Source organism: Anabrus simplex, chromosome 11 (genome assembly GCF_040414725.1).
Source record: "Anabrus simplex isolate iqAnaSimp1 chromosome 11, ASM4041472v1, whole genome shotgun sequence".
In the NCBI taxonomy this organism is placed as follows: Eukaryota; Metazoa; Arthropoda; class Insecta; order Orthoptera; family Tettigoniidae; genus Anabrus; species Anabrus simplex.
This window is the reverse complement of record NC_090275.1, coordinates 84070522-84087040: the sequence shown is the minus strand read 5'-3', so window position 1 is coordinate 84087040 and position 16519 is coordinate 84070522. Positions and strand designations below refer to the sequence as shown.

Sequence of the window (16519 nt, the reverse complement as noted above, 5' to 3'; positions counted from 1 at the left end):
TGGTAAACATGCTAAATCTGTGAACTTTGTGGAAAAACTACACAGCATTATTCAGCAGGTAGCAATCCTAGTCCCAAATTCCTTTATCACCTTAGTCGTAACCATGGCCTGGATTTTGATGACTTAATAACTGCCAAAATCATCTAAAAATCCACAAAAAATTACTAATGAGCACAAAAAGATGTACCCCAAAACAGTATGTTTAATTCGTAAAGGTATGAGTGCAGTCTATCTAGTAGTAGTAGTAGTAGCAGCAGCAGCTTGCATTCAGGAGGTAATTCGTTTGAATCCCTGGTTTGACAAAATTCAATAAACCTCAGTCATAGATGCCCAAGAGATGTCATATTCACTGTTCCTTATTGACACTAACATTATACAATAAACTTGAAAGGAAATAGTCATAGATGCCCAAGAGAGGTCATATTCACTATTCCTTATTGACACTAACATTATACAATAAACTTGAAAGGAAATTATTCAGGTTCCACCTGATTCAATACCAATCAGATTCTTATAATCTTGAACTTATTAAACTTTGTGGTTTAAATGCTAAGACTTTAAAATGTTGTTTTATGATATCACATACCATTAGAAGGGTTGGCTGGACATGCTGTTGAAATTGTTAGACAGGTACTGAACAGACGTTCAACTTAAATCGCTTAATCCATTGCAAATTTTTTAAAAAATATTTTAGCCAGCCTCAGGCTAGCTTTGAAGCCTATATACGATATCTGGCTGCTTTGCTCTAGAGTGGCAAAACACCAGCAATTACTATTAATTTTTTTTTTAATGATATCGGAAGCCATCTCTTTTCAGTTCAACTCAGTTCTTCAGTGTGCCGAAACTAATGTTGAACACATTTATAAACTATCTGAAAAAGAAAACCTATTTTTTATTTTATTAGCTTCCTGAAAATTATCAAGGCTGCCACAGTGACAAAATGTAACAAAGACCCAGAGAAAAAACTTAATAAAAGTGGAATGTATTTAAAACATTTTTTTTTTTTTTTCAGTTGCAAGTACAACTTTTGCTGATATCACACTCCCTTCCTGCTGCAATTTCCAATATTCTTTGTATCTTCAATAATATGAAATTTCCTTTAGCCGCAAGCAAGCAATAATGAGAACTTGTTGCACTTGCAGCGTGATTCACACCTTACTTCTAAGTACATGTACTAACAGGATTCAGATATTACCAGGGTGTTAGGAACCTTATTCTGAATAAATCACACACCTGCATTTTTAGGTGCCAACTTACAAAAAAAAAATCTCATGAGTATTTACATTTATGCAAAAAGTAGTAACCCTACCGTAAGAAATATATGCATTTGTACTTCCTTAGGAAGAAAGATTTCAGGAAAGAAGCTTTCAAGTTTTCTTTCTGTATTTACAGGAGGGAAATTAAGTGAAGGACTGAATTTTAGTGATGATCTAGGACGCTGTGTTGTGGTTGTAGGGATGCCATATCCTAACATTCAGTCTCCTGAGCTTCAAGAGAAGATGAAGTACCTCAACACACATGTGGTGAGTGCACAAAATTTGTTATTTTTGCCCCACATAATAAAAAACTAACTTATCGGAATGAAACCATAAATAATTACACCGAATGCAAATTTTGAAATGTTCGAGCTCTTTAGGTCTTTTCAGTTGTGAAATTACCAGCATTTTGTTCCAGTGTGGCTGTGGGCTCGTCAGTTGGATTGCTAAACCTTTCCACGATACGTCTAATGCACCGTTGAGACACTTTTGATGTCAATATGTTTTTCCTTGTTCTTCTGTCACATGCCTCTTCTAGATATATGAAAAATGAGTATAACTGTCACTCAAATAATCAATCGCCACTGATCTGCCCAGGTGGCAGATTCCAAACGATTGTTTACCTAATCTTTTCTTAAATAATTTCATAGAAGTTGGAAATCTATCAAACAGATTATTCCAATCCCTAATATTGTATTTGCCCAAATTTGTACTCTTGAATCGAACTGTACCTTTATAGAATGATCTTTCCTACTTTCAAAAACTTCACTCGAGCTTTCATCTACTAATGTTATTCACACCATCTCTTCACTGACAGCTCGGAACATACTCCTAAGTTGAGCAGCTCACATCCTTCCTCTCAAGTCCTCCCAGCCCAAAAATCACAACATTTTTGTAACGTTAATCTTTTGTCAGAAATCACCCAGAACAAATCATGCTGCTTTCCTTTGGATTTTTCTCCAGTTCTTGAATCAAGTAATCCTGGTAAAGGTCCTATACACTGATACCATACTCTAATAGGGGTCTTACTAGTGACTTAAATTCCTTTCCCTTACATCCTTACTACAAAACATAAACATCATCATAATCATATGAATAGATCTGTAACTTTTAATTGCAATCTTCTTAATGTCTATTCAGCTTCTAGCATTTTTTACTCAACATTGAAAATCTAGAACAGTCAAACTGAATACTGATTCCTGTAACAAGGAAAACAACAATAAATCTAAATTGGAAAATTGTTCTTCACTTACGAAATTATGTAACGACTCTGTATTCTGAACTTAATATGTTACCAGATGCCAAATATGTAATGGACTGAATTTCAGTTAACCAATTAATGCCCTTCTTGATTATACGATCACATAGTGCATTGCCTTTTATAATATTATATATTTTAATACTTTGGTTTTAATCTATTGTTTTATTATCTGTGATGAATAGGGAGCGGATTTTTATGTGCTAAAATGTGAAGAATATTTATTTTTTATGTGCTGAAAAACTTTAAAATATGTGATAAAAAAATTGAAATTATTTTCCTTTAAATATCACATAACTAGTCGCGCTCAAGAAGTAAATAAGTATAATGTTTTGTATTAGAATATGGTGCTACCAAATGTGCTCCTTAAAGCAAAATGAACCGAGCTCGATAGCTGCAGTCGCTTAAGTGCGGCCAGTATCCAGTATTCGGGAGATAGTAGGTTCGAATCCCACTGTTGGCAGCCCTGAAAATGGTTTTCCGTGGTTTCCCATTTTCACACCAGGCAAATGCTGGGGCTGTACCTTAATTAAGGCCACGGCCGCTTCCTTCCCACTCCTAGCCCTTTCCTGTCCCATCGTCGCCGTAAGACCTATCTGTGTCGGTGCGACGTAAAACAATTAGTAAAAAAAAAAAAAAAAAAAGCAAAATGATGTCCGTGTATGGAAACGTGCTGTATGGTATATTAATTTTTGATATGCCAGAGTAGATATTATGAATGGTTATTTTTTTAAAGGTAATGTTTTGTTTAAATATGGCAAAATCAACCTATCATGTTTGAAAAAATAGTACCAGTTTGTACTCACCCATCACACGCTGGAATATTAGTTGCTAGAAGTAGTCTCAGAATTGCAGTGAACAACAAAGGTCATCACCAAATTGTCCATCACAAATGCATGCCGATTATCTCTAAAGAACGCCTTATACTGCGAAAACGATCGCTCCACATCACAGGAAGTCAGACGAGCATAGTTAAGGAGAGGAATGTCACCAACAATAACGCCATCAATTTCACCAACATGAGCACCCTCTAATACATTAGAAATTTGGCACATTGTTTGAAATCTTCTGTTTTTCCTGAACAAATTTTGATATTTGACCTTTAACAATCCCTGTACCTGCGAAGCCGGGAGTGAATCTAATTTATTTTCAACAGTGCGCACTTCCTTCACTGTTTCGGACAACAGGTAAATGGATTTTTCAAGTATGTCTATAGTTTTACACAAGAAGCTTAGATTGGCAGATATAAACGCCAAATCATTTTTCAAAGAGCTGTCTTTTAGTATCTCTTGAAGAATCTCAATTGACGACGCGTCGTTTTTATCTAGCACGTTCACAACGGATGCAAAACTTTCGAAATTGTCTGCGTAGTATACCACAGCGCTAAGCCAGGTACCCCACCGTGTAACAATAGGCAGAGGAGGAAGCGCAAGATGCGGGAATTTCTCTTTAAAGAGATCGATTCTTGAGGGTGCTTTTACGAAGACTTTTTTGCCATTAGACACTAATTTATCCACTTGAGGATACTGAGCCTGCACAGTTTCAAATAACCTGTGTAGAGCATGAACAACGCAAGTTACGTGTATCATTTTTGGAAAGGTCACACAAAGGCCTTCGGCTGCCTTTTTCATGTAAGCTGCACTGTCAGTAAGGAAAAGCAATACATGGTCGTATTTTATACCTTTTGGCCAAAGTAAGTGCATGCCTTCATTGAATAACCTAGCTACAGTGACATGGTTTGCAGCAAGCATTTCTTTACATGCTAGCAAATAAGAATGTTCGCAAGCAGTTTTGTCATACTTCAACACACCAACTACAACATTTCCTACTTTTCTGCCACTTGAATCAGTGGTTTCGTCAATGCTCACCCACAGTTTTTCGCTATCACATACTGCCCGAATTCTCTGTAAAGTTTCTTCGTAACATTTTGGGAGATAGTTTTTCCTTAATGTGAATTCGTCTGGAGGCTCAAAATTAATGTACTTTGTTAGGAAATTTCTCAGTCCCGGATTATTTATTTTACCAAGAGGAATGTCGGTTCAAACAAATGCTCTGCACACATCTAAATAATACTGGAAATATTTAGATGGGCCTGCATTTGAAGTAGCTGGTTCAGCTATTAGTAATTGTCGCGAACGCTGGATTACTTGAGAACGTTTATCTGCACGTACTGTTTTACCACACGGTTGGCAAAATAAATACTTTTCCATCGGTAGTGAAAATGCTTTTAAATTCCCCTACATATTGTTGAAGACGCGACCTTGTACTCGACTTCTCTTTTGGCATTATTTTGCAGGTTACGACACACGCATTTACAGTGAATCACTGTTTCGATAAAAAGAATAGCAGCGGACACTGAAGGAAATATTTCTTATAAATCCATACAAAATCACACGACCACGGGAATGATATATGGACCCGAACAGCTAACCTTACTCTTAGGAGTGATGAAATTTCACTACCTAATGGTGGGGCAATATTCTTCCGAGTCTCCCATGTCGTAATGGAATTACGTCACCTTATCTCTCCGTGATTGCCTTTCACTGATATTCTATAAACAAAACCAGAGAGGGCTGACTCATAAAGAGTTGGAATGACATCATGCAAAGAAACATCTTGTGCAGCAAATCAAATCGCTGTCTAAATGTAACGACGTAGCCAGTGACCAGCAAGTTTTAGAACTTACTAGCTGATGTACCCGTGCTTCGCTACAGAATTCTAAATTTTATACAGAATTCTAGGTTAGGTAGTGTAAACGTTGTGAGCAAGATTGTATTAAGTTGCATAGCTCTTAACGTTGCCCTAGAAGCACGACGGGCAAGTCACCAATGTCTTTTCTCATATGAAGACTGGGTTGGGTAATTTTCATTGTAATGGTAGGCCAGCTTGCCTACCGTCAGTCACAATCAGGTTGGGGAGTTTTCATTGTAATGGCAGACACTCGCTCTCCGCCTGCCTTTATAGATTCTCAGAAAGACTCTCTTACTGGTTTTCCCAACTGAAATGAACATGCGTCATTACAATGACGTCAGTAGGAATGGCGCGATTAAAAGCAATGCCTTCATATGAAATACTCGATCAAATGAAAAATCACACATTTTCTCACTTTTAACGAACAGTAATATGCTGCCGAACTAACAGTCCAATGCTACAGAGCTGGAATAACCAAGACGCAGACATCCGTGATCCATGAACAATCTTCTTCCTTTTTACGGGGGTGGGGTTGGGGGGGAGTCAAATAGTGGATAGTCCCAGGGCAAAAACTATGCCCGTTTACTTACCTGTTTTCTGGGAGTACGCGATGAGTCGGAAAATCTCAATTCACTACACTGGCGGGGGAAAGAACTATCTGACATGGACGCAATTTTTCCTCCAAGCCAGAGAAGAAACCACATGTTCGCTGCTAATTTGGAATAAAAATAATGTAGATTTAATGAAAGTGAAGAGGAAGAAGCTTTTCCTAAGAAACGGCTCTTTCAGGGTTGAATTTTGAGTTATTTAGTGGATTGTGGTACTATAATTTGGAATAGGGCTTAATTGCAATTCCAGACCAGTTCATACTGCTACTCCTACTACTACTAACTGAGCCTCTGACTTAAGTGCGCACACTGCTCTTTCAAAACAGTGCATCAGAGTAGGTATCGAATACTATGATCAACCAATGTGTTACGTATCAGCAGTATCAGAAAATGTATGAACCATAAGAGACAAAGAACATTACAACAAACAATGGTCAGTGTAATGTTATTGTTGATCTATGTTACGCGCTTTTGATATTGTAGGCCCTCACATTATTGTCTTCTGGTTCTGAAATACCACTCTTATCATAGTCGATACGGTAAAACTGAATAAAACATAAATGATCGGAAATTATATTCTTTATAACTTTTGTTATGTAGTACTTTTCCATAGGACCAAGAGCATAGGTGTTTAAAAATTGAATTTTAGGTGCCTTCCCCTAAACTATCATTTCACCCAGGGTGAATAAAATTGTTTATAGCTTAAAATGTAGTTTCTTATTCCCGGTTCTATATACGGATTTTCATTAAATTCTGTTTACCCATTTTGTCGGGGCTCTGCGTTGATATGGACTTAGCAACAAAAATCCAAATTCATGAATATCTCTGTTATCATAGCCGGTACAGTAACAATGCATAACACGTAAATGATCAGAAATTTAATTCTATATAACTTTAGTTATTTAGTATGTATCGATATGACCACTAATAATATAAATATTTGACGATTGAATTTTAGGCCTTCCCCTAAACTACCATTTCACTCACCGTGAATAAAATAATTTATAGCCTAGATTGTAGCGGCTCACTCCCCGACTCTACATACCGATTTTTATTAAATTCTCTTCAGCCGTTTTCTAGGGATGCGTGTACATACATACATACAGACAGACAGACAGAAATTACGGAAAAGTAAAAACTGCATTTTCTTGTTACTGTGGACATGATCGATACAGAAATACCATTCTTTTCCAATTCTGAGCAATGTACAGACAAAACTCTTATTTTATATATATAGATAGATGGAGGGAAGTCCATAAATAGCCAAAACATTCAGATACATTATGTTAAATACACTGTTAAAAAACAATACCATAATCGTAAAATGAAAATATGAGCATTGTTTTATAACACAGAAGCATTTTAAATTTTATTGATCAACAAATATTGCCGATTTATGTGCTTATTATAGATTTTCTTAAAATATGTATTTACATTTTTTAAATGTGAAAATATGTGTTTTTATGTGAAATAAGATTCAGTTTTTACACTTGGGGATGTACAATAGGAATAATGAACTTCGTAACTTGCGTTAAAACTTACGCAAAAAAAATATGTAATTACATAAAAATCCGCTCCCTAGTGATGAACTTCTTGCAATTCAGCCTGCTTGATTTATTATGCTCTAGTTCTCAGTATAGTAGAACCTCGATTATACATTCCCGGATTATTCGTTTGAATTACGTGGTGCCGTGAGCATCCTAATTAAATCACATTGAAAAATTCCTGTATTATCCGTTCCTTGAGGAAACAATTTCCCGGATCAACCGTCCAGAAATTTCAGTCCCAACAACGCTAAATCCTCGTTCAAGTGTTTTTCAAGAAACTGTATCTCACGATAGGACAGCTAAGGCGTCCTTAGTCTTAGTGTTAACGTCCCATCATTGTGATAATTAGAGAAAGTACTGTACTGAAAAAGCGATCGGTGGTGAACTTGCTAAAGAGACCATATCATTCGGGTGGTATTGTTTAGAGAATCCTCGGAGATCATAAAGGAGAGAGTGGACACAACAAATGGAAGGACACAGAGCGCATTTCGACAGTTCTACTTGAAGACAGAACGAGTTTCGTCACATGTTTGTACTTGTAAAACGTCTACGTTATGTCCAAGGATAGATTTTTTTTTTTTTTTTGATTGTATCACCGAACAGGTTTTTGGCACTTCCCTCAGGGCACTGTATAGTTACTTGGCTTTCAGGCAGAAATCAAAACTGCTCCTTCTCAACACAAATTTAGTACAGTAGAAGTCCGTTATAGCAAGAATTTACAACAGCGGAAAATTTACTCGCTATAGCGGATTGTCGTTATATCCGATGTTTGTATAAAAGTTGGAAAACCCCCATACACATTAAAATCGGTATGAAACGGCAATCAGTTTGTTCAAAACTTGCTATTCCGCGGATGATATCCACACTACGGCTTACTTGTTTGTTAATTTTTGAAATCCGATACTACGTGAAAGTGTATGTTTAATTTCATTCTGAAAAAATTACAATACCGTATTTCTCCAAATCCAAGACGAACCCCACTTTTTTCTTCAAAAATATTAAATCAGGCTCAAAAAGTGCTTTGTAAAATCATATTTATGGCTTTGTTGTACAGTACACATTTTAGACTATTTTTAGAGGCTGAACATTGGCTTTCGTTATGCTGCATTTTTTTGCGGCTGCACAATTATTCTTTATTTCCGCGAGTTTAGTGACTATTAACTTAAAATTGGCATCATAATAACAAAGAGAACCCATTGAAAATTTGCTGGCAATACCTATTCCATGCGTCTCTACAATATGGCGATCCGTCACGAAAATATTCTTGCTGTCTATAAAACTGTCACGGTACTTTTACTCAGTGTCAGATATAACCGGCTACCACTACACGCACGTCTCGCTTGCCGTGTTCGGCCAACTTCAGCGGCTAGTGATGTATAGGCCTAATCGCGAACGTTGAAGGTCAACGAACGCGTTTATTGTGCCACTGTATACCCCTTCCGCCCTTGCTTTTTTCATGCACATACCTCACAATTCCATCTTCGACTTGTTTAAAGCGTCCTTGTTGCGAACCACTGAATACATTTTTTGTACAATAGGCTACAAATTTCTTTAGCTATCTTTGTCTTCACGCTGACGCCAAATATTGACTGTAGTTAGGCCTATGCCATATATTCTTGCGGCTGCACAGTTATTCTACATTTCCGAGTGTTTAATAACCATTAATGTAAAATTGGCATCATAATATCGACGAGAATCCGTTGAAAATTTGCCGGCAATACCTGTTCCATGTATCTTTACGACTATCCATCATGATAATATTCTTACTGTCTATAAAATTTAATTTTACTAAGTCAGGTACAGCAGACGCGGTATACGTAACTCTGCCACTGAGTAGCCGTGGCCTTTCTAGGAATTCGAAGGCTCGCGTGTTTTGATGCCATTCTGCAAATTTGAAAAACGTTTTTGTAGAGGCTAACAGAATGTCATTCTATCTTCACTATTTCCTGAGATCCAGTGACGTTACACACATACACTGAACAACCGGTTGTCACTGCTAGCGATGTATAATAAAGAGGCGGTCGTTTATTGTCAACAAATTTTGTGCGGGGGTGAAAAGAAGCAGTGTGGTTACCGCGAGAGTTGCCAGTGGTATTCTTTCCTGTTAGGCCGCGAATGCAAGACGACCCTTGATTTATCGCATGAGATTCTGAGAGGAAAAAACGTCGTCTTGGGCTCGGAGAAATATGGTATCACTCCAGAGTTTTCTTCTTCAAGTAGCGTCACTTAACCTAACCGTATATGTGTCATGAAAACATATTTGAAACGCATGTAGAGAAATGAGTTATCTATGCTAAAAATTTACATGTGAATAGCCTTTCTGAAATTTAACTAGATGCGAGAAAATAAGAACTATCCTCTGAAATCAGTGATGTACTCTGCCATATCTTGAGGTGTATGACATTCTTACCTAATTTCGGTAGGTATATAAAATTAAAATTAAGGGATAGTTTACTTCACCCATTATTTTTAATGAGTTAACAACTGCTATCGGCCATGTTATTTACGCATTTATTACGAAAACTTGTTATCATTTTTTCATTTAGGATTTTCTTTAGAGAACAGCAGTCGTTGGGTATTACTAATCTTCTCCAACATCATCTTCGAATGTCGACGAGAGAGCTCACAAATGCACATAGCAAGAAAACTATACTGTACCGGTACCAAAGATGATAAATCACATTTTGTGGCGAACGTTCCAGTTTCCTTATTCAAACTGCGTCACCTATCCTAACTTAACTGTATTATACGTATGATGAAAACAAACTTCAAGCGCCAGTAGAGAAATGATAACTTTCTCGCTATAAATTTGCATGATAATAACCTTTCCGTAATTTAACCAGATGCGAGAAAATGTAAACTAACCTGTGAAATCAATTATGCAGTCTGGCATATCTCGAGGTGTATCCCATTTTCACTTAATTGCAGTATTTAGCATTAAAATTAAGCGATCGTTTAGTCAGCGAACATCGCGCCATACTACCGATGAACGACACGCCCAGCTCCGCCCTCCCCCCATAACAGCAACTCTCCCTACTCCTCTCTATCCATTCCCCTCGCAGCGGCAGACACAAACCTAAAGAGAACGCGATACAGTACATACCAAGCACTCAAATCCAAGCAACCCAACCACGACAGCAATAGTAAGTACACATTCACTTAACACACACACACACACACACACATATAAGCATTCCTTCAGCTTATAACCCTACTCATACTTTATTTTCGTCTTCCACAGATAACATACATCAGCATACAGTTATAGACGAGGAAGGAGCCACCACTCTGCATCAAGAAATACTTACGTACAACCTAGACCACAACTTCCTCCAATACATAAAGATAATATTCCACTCACAGCTGCACATACTTACCTCTGTCTATATACTGGATTTTGTTAACAATAGAAGCTTTTCACCACACACACAAGTGGAGACATTTAAATATACAATAAGACTTCCCAAGAGAGCTACAGCATTGCCTATGAAAGCAAGCACTGAATTATTCATAACATTGGACTCAAATGAGAACATAGATACACGCAAGACGTATACATTCATTTCTATGAAATGTTTTATATTCATTATTTTAAAGGATTTTAACATGTACTGTGTACTTTAATGTGTTTAATGTATTCATATTTTTAAGCTTAAGTTAGGTTTTACAAACAAATTCTAGTCCAAAAGAGATAGCTCTATACCTAAGTACCTGAATCATAATATATAACCATTTCACATTCAACATGCCCAATTTGGACACTTAGACACATAATGCTTCCTTATGGCATCTCCCTTTAGGAAAGGACATATTAACTAATGCTTGACACAAATGTAAAGGTATTCATGTACAGCTGATGATGACTATTTAAAAGTCAAAACCGGTCCTGTAATATAATAATATATATAAGACTAGGAATTTTACGTTTTTGTGTTAAAATTATATAAAAACCGCAGTTGTTTTATTTGCGCACGTTACATTTAAAAAACTTTGTATCATTTCTCACTCTTATTGACTTGTACATCGAGCGTGTTTTCCAGCTGAGCTCAAGGTCACGAATAACTGTAATGTGAGAAGTTTTAATGATTTTTTTTCTCTTTTCAATTTGATTGTGATTAGTTAAGGGCAGAATTGAATACCGCTATAATGCATTCAAGAACTTTCGAGAATCAATACTTACATTCGAAACAATATTCTTGAGTTCAGCGTAACATTTAAAAGTTGATGTAGGCATAATTTACGTGGTACAAGATTCCCAGAAACTGAATATGAACAGTATACATCAGCTAGCCACAAAGGAGCCAGGAATTGGTCAGAGGAGCGCAGGAAAGAATTCAGCGAGAAAATGAAGGAATACTGGGCCAACAGGAAGGCTCAAGAGGCCACTAAGAACACAATCCAGTATGCTAAAAGGGGCAGACGAAGACAAAAACACAGCTAGAACACAAGCACCGTGGTCCACAGATGGCCTAAACGCAAAGAGAGAGAGTATACTGGTGACCAAATTACAATGGAAGATTTAAAAAAAGGGATTTTGCCATCGTGTTGGGTGCTTTTGTATCTAATGTGCTTTATTTTATTAGATTAGAAAATTGAAAACTACTTGTGTTCAACTGTTGTTTGGCTTGGCGTTATTAGATTTTTCGAAGAATTTGGCTGATAGTGGCTGAACTGAAAGAAGTTTTCACAGGAAACTGACGAAGTTTCCCCAGTAAAAGTATAGAGATTTTTAACTCGCGTAGCGGTAATTAATGTTTGAATCCGGCCCTGCTGTCTAACTTACTACCTGTCGCCTGGAGGTCTCGGATTCGATTCCCGGCCAGGTCAGGCATTTTTACCTGGATATTAGGGCTGGTTCCGGGTTCACTTAGCCTACGATTACCTTTAATTAAGGAGCTATTGAATGGTGAGATTGCGACCCCAATCTAGAGAGACAGAAATAATGGCCGAGAAGATTTGTCACACTGACCATGTGTCACCTCAGAGTCTGCGGGCCTTCAGGCTGAGCAGTGATCACTTGGTAGGCAAAAGCCCATTGGGGCTGTAGTTAGTTTGATTTGATTTGGTTTAGGAGTGTTTGAAGGATGTTGTTGGTTCATTCATTCCCGGATTTTCTGTTTTCCCGTGTTGTACTTTTTTTTTTTTCTTTTCGTAATCCCTCCAAAAAATGGAGAATCGAGGTTCCACTGTAGGTGGCATTTTTACATTGTGATTTGGAGAGTACTTATGTGAGGATCAACAATGAATGTATTGTCTTCTATCCCCATTCACACAGGTAAGTTCATGAAAAGTGCATGTAGATCATAGCAAATGCTGAATAATTTCCAAGAGGAAAAAGTTTTTACCACTATATGCCAAGAATTTTCAGCGTAATCATATGAACACGCTAGGCGTTATTGGTGGCTTTTGCTTATGTAAATGTAATGAGCTCAGTTTTTAAATTTTTAGGAAGTTATTTGTTGTACTCAACAGTGCTATTAGACATTGCTTGACTATATATTTATGTCTAACCTTAGCTTACACATCTCATTAACGATGCTCAAAAACATATACAGTCGACTCTCAATAATTTGACACTCATTAATTTGAATCTCTCGATAATTTGAAGTTTTCTCCTTGTCCCTTGAAAAATACTCGATAAATTGAAAAAAATCAATGTTATTTGGTCCCCTCTGTAATTTGAAGTTGTAGGAATGGCATCTTGCTCACCAACATTCTATAATTTGAAGTCGGGCTTCCCTACTCTCCATAATTTGAAGTCGGTGATTACAGTATGTATTGTTATCGTCCACAGACCTGTCGTTTGTTTACATCAGTAATGAGATGTATGAGTGAGTTTGCAGTCGTGAGTCTTCTTTCAAACGTTAAAGTGTGGTACAGTATGTTAACGTTTGATTTGTGTAATTTTTAAGCATCATAATGAGTTCAAGAAAGAACTAGTGTCTTTCCATAAGTGAAAAAAAGCGTGTGATTCAAGCTGTGGAGGATGGACAAATAAAAAAAAATGTCGCCAAACAGTTCAGTATTTTACCATCAGCATTGTCAATGATTTTGAAAAATAAAGATTGCATCACCGAAAGTGCCTTAAGTGCGAGTAGAAAAAGGTCAAGTCAGGGTGAATTTCCCCGTCTTGAAGAGTGCTTGCTTAAGTGGATTCGTCAGTGTAGAGGACAAAACGTTCCCCTGGGCAGTTTCATGTTGAACGAAAAAGCCAAATCTTTTGCACAGTCTCTTGGAATTAAAGGTTTTGCAGCAAGTGAGGGGTGGCTTTCAAATTTCAAAAACCGACACGCCATCACATTTAAAAAGATCTGCGGAGAGAGCGCCAGCGTCGATAGTTCCATTTGTTCCGAATGGATTGATGAACTAAATGAACATTTGAATGGCTATGACCCAAGGAACATATTCAACACAGACGAAACTGGGCTTTTTTATAAATATCTTCCTGATCGCACCCTGACGTTCAAAGACAAGAAGTGTCATGGAGAGAAACTGAGCAAGGAAAGAATAACTGTCCTTCTAGCATGTAACATGGACGGATCTCAAAAGTTTAAACCACTCATTATAGGGAAATTGCCGAACCACGCTGCTTCAGAGGAATAAAATCGTTGCCCACAGCTTATCGGTCAAACAAAAAAGCACGGATGACGACAGAGTTGTTTAATGAATGGCTGACCTCGGTTAACAGTGACATGAAAAAGGAAAAACGCGAAATCTTGCTGTTTTTGGACCACTGCACCGTGCATAATAACTCACCACCATTAGACCACGTAAAATTGATTTTCTTTCCAGCCAACATGACATCAAGGCATTATTCAAAATTTAAAAAGTCTCTACCGCAGAGAAATTGTTTCTCTTGTGCTGGATAGCATCGAAAAAGGTGAGAAGGCGAACATAACAGTTTTGATCGCTATAATCATGATTGATAAGGTCTGAAAAAATGTCAACCCTATCACCATTTATAACTGCTTCAAAAAGTGCGGGTTTAAGCAAACCGAAAATGTGAAACAGTCATCAGAGCCGCCAAAATTTACGAATTTTGACTCAGGATGGGGACTTCTACCTAACTGTGGAAAATTAACGTTTGAGGATTACGTTCAAGTTGACGATGACATCGGTGTCCACGGTGCCCTAACTGATGCTGAACTGTTGGATTTAGCCTCTCTGAATGACGACGAGGAAGAAAACGAAGAAGAACAACCGCCATTTCCAGTCACATTGAGTGAGGCAAAGACAGCTCTTATTACCCTACGCTCCTACGCCCTCAGAACGGACACAAGTGACGATTTCTTCTCAGCTCTCACCACTATCGAAAATTCATTGGACCATGATAGATAGAAGTCGCTCACTCAAAAGAAAATTACGGACTTTTTTCCAAAATGAACATTCAAATGAACATTTCTGTATGAACATTTCATAATTGTACAAATGTTGTGAATGAAATGAGTAAGTATAAGTGAAACTCTTGTTTATTTGAATTTTTCCCTCCCTCCCTCTTGGCTACTTGAACTCCTATTATTTTGAACTCTCAGTAAATTGAACTTTTTCTCTGGTCCCTTGAGTTTCAAATTATCAAGAGTCGACTGTATATGGCAAATTTATTATAGCCCTATTATGCCACTGAGTACCCAAAGCATCAAGCATTTCAACTAATTCATAATTAGGTAAAAGACATTTAGACTACTCTAATTAGCCTGCTTCATTTATGCATGTATTTATTGCAGTGACATAACTCTAAAGGAAGTCCTGGATATTTTGGAGGCAGATGACAAAATGTTAGAGAGAATAATAGAAAGGAGGATGAGATGAAGGGTGGAAAGAAATTTGGAAGAGCAGTATGGCTATCAACAGGTCAGATCAATGATAGACCCTATATTTACCTTGAGATTGTATGTATGTTGGGTATTCAGCCCAAAGGCTGGTTGGATCGTAACAGATTCACCATTAGCTGTCATAGATGGCCTAGATGTCACTGAAGAGGCGTACTAGGGAAATGAGGGGTGGTGTAGTTTCCCTTTGCTTTCCTCACTGAGCCAGATGTTGCTATTGCACACCAGCCAAGCCTACTGAAATGCGTGCACTAACTGACCCTATGAGCGACATCTTCACACCATTCATAGCAGGGACTTTTTTTGCTAGGGGCTTTACGTCGCACCGACACAGATAGGTCTTATGGCGACGATGGGATAGGAAAGGCCTAGGAGTTGGAAGGAAGCGGCCGTGGCCTTAATTAAGGTACAGCCCCAGCATTTGCCTGGTGTGAAAATGGGAAACCACGGAAAACCATCTTCAGGGCTGCCGATAGTGGGATTCGAACTTACTATCTCCCGGATGCAAGCTCACAGCCGCGCGCCTCTACGCGCACGTCCAACTCGCCCGGTCATAGCAGGGACTGGCTGCATAAGGAATGGCATTACTAGCGTCACTCATACCTCGGCCACTTTCATATTGTCAAAGCCAAGACTGAGATAGATCAGTGAAAGTAACAATTTTATTCTAGCCCATACCAGAAGACATAGCACACTCTAAACACTACATCTCGCCAGCAAAGGCCTACCTTGAGATTATTGATGGAAAAACAGTGGGAATATGGAAAAAATCTGGTGATGGTAGTTCTTGATCTAGCATATTATAGTATTGATAGAGAAAAGGTGTAGGAAACCCTGGGAAAAAAGGATGTGGAAAGCAATCGGGGAACTAGTGAAAGCAATGTATAAAAACTGTTCCAGTTGTGTCCAGACTCCAATGGGAAGAACAGATTGCTTTAGAAATCAATCCCCTATGTAGAGACCGAGAGACTAACACATGGAAGTGTGTTGTCTCTGCTTATATTTTAATGGTTATTGATGAAATTCTATAGGAAACAAAGGCAACATATAGAGGAGATATGAAAATATTGTTGTTTACAGATGACATAATGATCTGGGAAGTCAACAGTACAGAAGTGCAAATCCATCTAGAGGCTTCATTCTTATGTGAGATATCTGTACGAGAAGTACATCTACTTTATATTTTTGTAAGAGCCTTGAGTTATATTGGCATTTAGACATACTGATGCCTTCTATGTTGATCTGACAAATATGGATATTCTGTATTAGTTTCAATGTCTGGTGGTCCTCAAAAGGACTAATATTTACTTCTGAATTATTATCCATGTGC

At 37.7% G+C, this 16519-nt stretch overlaps 1 protein-coding gene across 3 annotated transcripts in view; it reads left to right on the top strand.

Annotated features, from left to right (window-relative positions):
* LOC136883240 (ATP-dependent DNA helicase DDX11) overlaps window positions 1-16519 on the top strand; it is a 153319-nt gene that overhangs the window by 126318 nt on the left and 10482 nt on the right. For all 3 annotated transcript variants that reach the window (XM_067155448.2, XM_067155446.2, XM_067155447.2), the window contains one exon: window positions 1393-1523. In XM_067155448.2, coding sequence (XP_067011549.2) covers window positions 1393-1523 — 131 coding nt within the window. The remainder of the gene's footprint in view (window positions 1-1392; window positions 1524-16519) is intronic.